This window comes from Penaeus vannamei, chromosome 17, assembly GCF_042767895.1.
Source record: "Penaeus vannamei isolate JL-2024 chromosome 17, ASM4276789v1, whole genome shotgun sequence".
NCBI lineage: Eukaryota > Metazoa > Arthropoda > Malacostraca > Decapoda > Penaeidae > Penaeus > Penaeus vannamei.
The window spans coordinates 373,729-378,728 of NC_091565.1; the positions used below are offsets into that span (position 1 = coordinate 373,729).

The following is a 5,000-nucleotide window of genomic DNA, read 5'->3' on the forward strand; positions in this document are numbered from 1 at the left end:
TCAGACATGACTAGATACGACACTCATCCACTGCTGTGCTACTATGTACACCCCGAAGTATATATTTCATGTCCAGCTCTTCGATATCAGTAACTGTCGTGTGACCTTTCTTTGGTGGTCTAGCTGTATGAGCGAGTGCCGTGGGTCATAAAGCTAGATCAGCAAGGCAGGGTATCGCGTCCGATTCTCCTCCGAAGTTTCCCTATGTGGCTGAACAAGGTGATATCGCAAAAAAGGAATATACTATAGACAGTTTGGTGTTAATGTAAGTTCTTGGTTCTTGTGTTCCACATTCTGTTATGGCTGTTTTCTTAAGCGTTGTGAGTCGCTGAAAGTTTTGGTTAGGTGGGGGGGGGGCAGCGGGAGGTAGCGGGAGGTCAGGTCATCTCGGACGTGGGTATAATGGGCTCAGGTCAAGTGAGGTCAGGTCAAATGGGCTTCGGCTTGGTAATTACTGCTTTACTCGCCCCAGGCATCTGATTGGAATCAACTTGTATGTAGTAAAGATGCTCCATCGTAGGACCGTTCGTGTATACGCTCGTGCCCCGTCTAGGAACTTGAACTGTGCGTGTGAATTACGGGCCATATCACAGTTGAAGTTACCTAGAGGGTCGCAAGGAATAATTCGCCGCCACTGGACGTCGAATGAGGGTCTGAGAACTGCATCCCAGAGTGGCCGCCCGTGGCTGGTTCTTGTGAGTGGCGAGGGCGTGAATGTTCCTAGCACCATGAGATTCAGCTACGGTGGGGCAGCACGACTCGCCGGAGACCCTGGCTTCGTCGCCTGCACAGGGACGTCCTCGAGGGAGCGACATGGGGGTGTGAGCGGGTGGGTCTTTCCCGGCCGACGACGAATGCTGACGCGCCACCGGGAAAGATTCATCCGGGTCCTCTCCCGCACGTCTTCACGTCGGTAATTCTCTGCGTGGGCTTTATCATTTATCAAATCGGACTTGGGTGGATCTTTCTCGGCCAGACGCTAGATTCCTGTCGTCACCGGGAAAGATTCATCCACGTCTGCCGAGGATGAGCGCGGTGCGAAACCATCCAGCCATAGACGACAAGATGAATTAAGTTACGATGGTCGACTAGAGTTTAGGAACTGACACTGTGGTAGGTTTTTTGGCTTCTTATCACAGTGCTAGTTACCTGAACCTGGGTCGTCCTCTATTCACCACATGTTACCGGATGTCTTTGAGGTATTTTTTGTGGCCGCTTTTAAGGGCGATCGTCTGTCAAGATTCATGAAATCGCAATTAAAGCAGTCTATGAATTTCCTTTATCGTTCGTTTAGGCTTTCGGAGGGTCATCTAGCAGGCAGAAAATCCGACAGAAATAGCTTCCTGTGTCATGACCTGACCCGGGCAGCAGCTGGGTACGTGACCTGAGTGAGGTACACTATTAATAGTGAGGGTGCGATTACCCTGCCCGATGGGCATCCGCCCTTTGTTATATGGGCACACAATTCGCACAATAATCTACATTTTCCTCTGCAGCTGGACAGGCTGTGTACAGCTGGGTAGTGTGGATCTAGTGCATGTTTTCATGGTCATGACTAGATCCAACACTCATCCAGCTGTGCCGGCCACTACCGACTTATGAGAAATTTCCACTAGTACTGCATATTTAATAATGCTTGTAGCACCCAACCATTTTGGATATTTAGAACTGGCCATTGTGTGCATTTGGACCCGTCGGCCATAATTTGCCTGATCAGCACTCCTGCTCGGATGCATCTCGCATCGGTGGTGGTGCCTGTCCCATCACCGGGTGAGATTCATCCAGGTGACTTGTGCCTCTTCCCCGAGCTAAATTACTGATGTTCCTATCTGAACAATTCTTACGAAATATCCGTCCTTACCTTATTTCCAAGGCACTGCAGGAAATCGTCTCGCATGGCTGAGACCGCAACCCTGTCGTGAGGTCGTTTGGGGCCAGAGACCGAAGGGACGACGTCCGCCAGGTCTAACTCCACTTTCTGTCGAGACATGGTGAATTACATGTGTAAATGCCGATTACAAATGCCCATTCATTCCGACACATTTGTTCCAGATGTAGTGACGGGCGATCTCACCTCACTGAAGACTGGATCCTGGGAGGCATCCGAGAAGTCGCGGAACATCCGGACGGCCTTGAGATAAGCCTCGATTTGTGCGATCTTGGCTTCATCGCGGTCTGGAGGGATGGTCGAAAACATTATCTTTTGACATTTGTTTATGAATTGGCAAAACTAATGTTCTATTGATCCATACATACACACTACTAATAAATAATAAAATTATATAAATAATAAAAAGTAATGTTCTATTGATCCATTCATACTCACTACTCTGTCTCAGGTAACCAATGGTTGTGGTGTCGACGGGGAAGAAGCCGATGGTGGCGCCGTACTCTGGGCACATGTTGGAGATGGTGGCGCGGTCGGCCAGGGACAGCTGCTGCACGCCGGGCCCGTAGAATTCCACGAACTTCCCGACAACACCAACCTGCCTCAGATGCTGAAACCAAGAACAACAGTAATCCATATGATAGTAAAACATTCTGCAGCTGATTTTTCCTAGTCCAGGATGTAGGATCTTGTAGTTGGATTTCTAGTGTTCAAGTAGTTCATTGGATTGTAATTCTGAGAGTACTGCAGATGTAAGCAATTAATGTTTTAAATATAAAAAAATAACTGATTTCGTTTAAGAAATACTGGCGCTTTTATGTTGAAAACCACATTTAGTTTGAATATACTGAACCTCATCTTGTGTTTGAATAAATAGTTATATTATGTTGCGAATACAACTGTAATGCACTTTAGTCTGAGATTTAATCACCTTTGTGATTGTTAGAACCACATCAGTAGAGGTGGCGAGAGGAGACAGGTTTCCGGTGATGCGGTAGCCGACCACTTTCGGAAGGACCATGGACACCGCCTGGCCCAGCATCACGGCCTCCGCTTCAATTCCTGGTCACCAAGAGGAATGTTACTTACTGTTTTATCAGCAGATGGTTATAATGGCAAGCATGTCTGCTCCTAACATCTATTAGTAAAAATGTCATTCCAACATTTGCATAAATAGGACAATTTTGTTTAAATGGACTAATATAAAGAAAATATTGAAGGATGTAACATATACTCCCCAGTGTATATTAAACCCTTTAATTAAGAACAATAATCCCCTCCCTATGTTAAATTTGCTTGTTTTTTCTTATCTTTCTAAATTGTAGTTGATGATGACCTTGAATAATAATAATGGCAATGATCATGGAAAACAATATGAAATCTGACCTTCATTTTATCTGATCCTGAGCATACCTCTAGCAATAGCAGACCGATCCCCAAAACAATTACATAGGCCCTGTCACTGTATATTCTGAAGTTCAGTCTATAGCACCAGTAAAAGCTGGTGTGTACAATCCTTTTCAATGTGTCTGGGTGGGAGTGGGGCGACAATGATTTTAAAAACATGAGAGACCAATCAGGCCATTAATTATATATCAACATCAAATTATTAATGAAGCACAATACTCACCTCCAACACCCCAGCCAACAACCCCCAAGCCATTAATCATGGTTGTGTGAGAGTCTGTCCCCACCAGGGAGTCGGGGAACAAAATTTGATCCTGCTCAAACACGACTCGTGCTAGATACTCCAAGTTAACCTGTTGATGGGAGACAATATTTGAATGCGATTCACTAAAAATTACACATCTTTCATACAGATAATGGAAGTTTAGAATCAAAAGTAGAAAAAATAACACACCTGATGGACAATGCCTGATCCTGGTGGTACAATCAGCATGTTCTGGAGAGCCTGTGCTCCCCACTTCAGGAAGACAAATCGCTCGCGATTTCGCTCAAACTCCAGTTCCTGGTTCTTCTGCAGCGCATTGGACCTAGAAGGAGAGTGTGAGCAGCTACACTTTCTGGGACTTCATCAGCACAAAATACCAGTCAATTACTGTTAATCATAAACTTGATTCAATAGCTATTTATGTCATAAAACTCACAAGTTCTTTAAATAAGGAGTGGAGTAGGAGAGGAATGAAATGATGGTAAAGTTCTATATGTAAAAAAAGTAATAACAATAAATAATAATCAACAAATAAATTTTTAATACAAAAAATACATAAACACTGCTTACATACATATAAAAATATTAATCTACAAAAAAGCCATCTTGAGAATGAACTAGCACCACCAAAAGCTACATACAGAAATCCATAAAGACCTTAAATATCCTGCAAGACAGTTAAGACATGATGTCTTCTGAACTGAACTTTTATTGATATAATGGCACAAACTGCTAGTTATAACATGTGTCACCTCCCTCTCTGCTTGGTACATGCTTTTTCAAACAATGCTCGCTAAGATTATATAATGTAATATCTGCAGATGGCCTGACAATTTGAGAGATTTTAGTTACAGCAGAGCTTATCAAACAAAACTAAAGACAAAGGGAGGGAAGCAAAAGCATATAAAAAAAACTATTAAACAAAACTGAGGATTATTAGTCATGCCCCTGAACAGCGAATGATTTTTGGTACAACCATTAGTAGCTATTATTTCAATATTTCATCAGCTTAATACACTAGATCAGATGTCAGGGAACTTTTTTGGGAGTTATCCCCCAAAATTTTGGAGTAAAGTGAATTTACCCTGGACTTTACTCAAGTTAAATGTGATTTATAATTTTAAAATTTGAAAAAGTTTACTGAATCCACTATCATGAGGAAATAAGTCGCTCATTCTGGCATCTAAACAATTTTTTAAAAATTCGTACATATAGATTCAAATGTATGGTAAAAGCATGGAGTTACTGCCAGTTGCAAGATAAGTGTTAACGATGCAGAGTACACTTGAGTAAACCAAAGCTTTGATGGAAGAGTCACTAATATCATATGCATTACCCTAGAATTAATTAATTTACCCCGTTTGGGATAATTTACCCCTGTTCCCCAACCACTAGACTATGATTTAAGAAAGCCAAAAAATTCACAAATAATTATGCAAC

At 42.8% G+C, this 5,000-nt stretch overlaps 1 protein-coding gene across 2 annotated transcripts in view; it reads right to left on the reverse strand.

Annotated features, from left to right (window-relative positions):
• LOC113810130 (cytoplasmic aconitate hydratase) overlaps window positions 1–5,000 on the reverse strand; it is a 54,006-nt gene that overhangs the window by 16,650 nt on the left and 32,356 nt on the right. For both annotated transcript variants that reach the window (XM_070131719.1, XM_070131718.1), the window contains 6 exons: window positions 3,750–3,882; window positions 3,519–3,648; window positions 2,820–2,950; window positions 2,327–2,498; window positions 2,075–2,175; window positions 1,862–1,978 (listed from right to left, as the gene is read on the reverse strand). In XM_070131719.1, coding sequence (XP_069987820.1) covers window positions 1,862–1,978; window positions 2,075–2,175; window positions 2,327–2,498; window positions 2,820–2,950; window positions 3,519–3,648; window positions 3,750–3,882 — 784 coding nt within the window. The remainder of the gene's footprint in view (window positions 1–1,861; window positions 1,979–2,074; window positions 2,176–2,326; window positions 2,499–2,819; window positions 2,951–3,518; window positions 3,649–3,749; window positions 3,883–5,000) is intronic.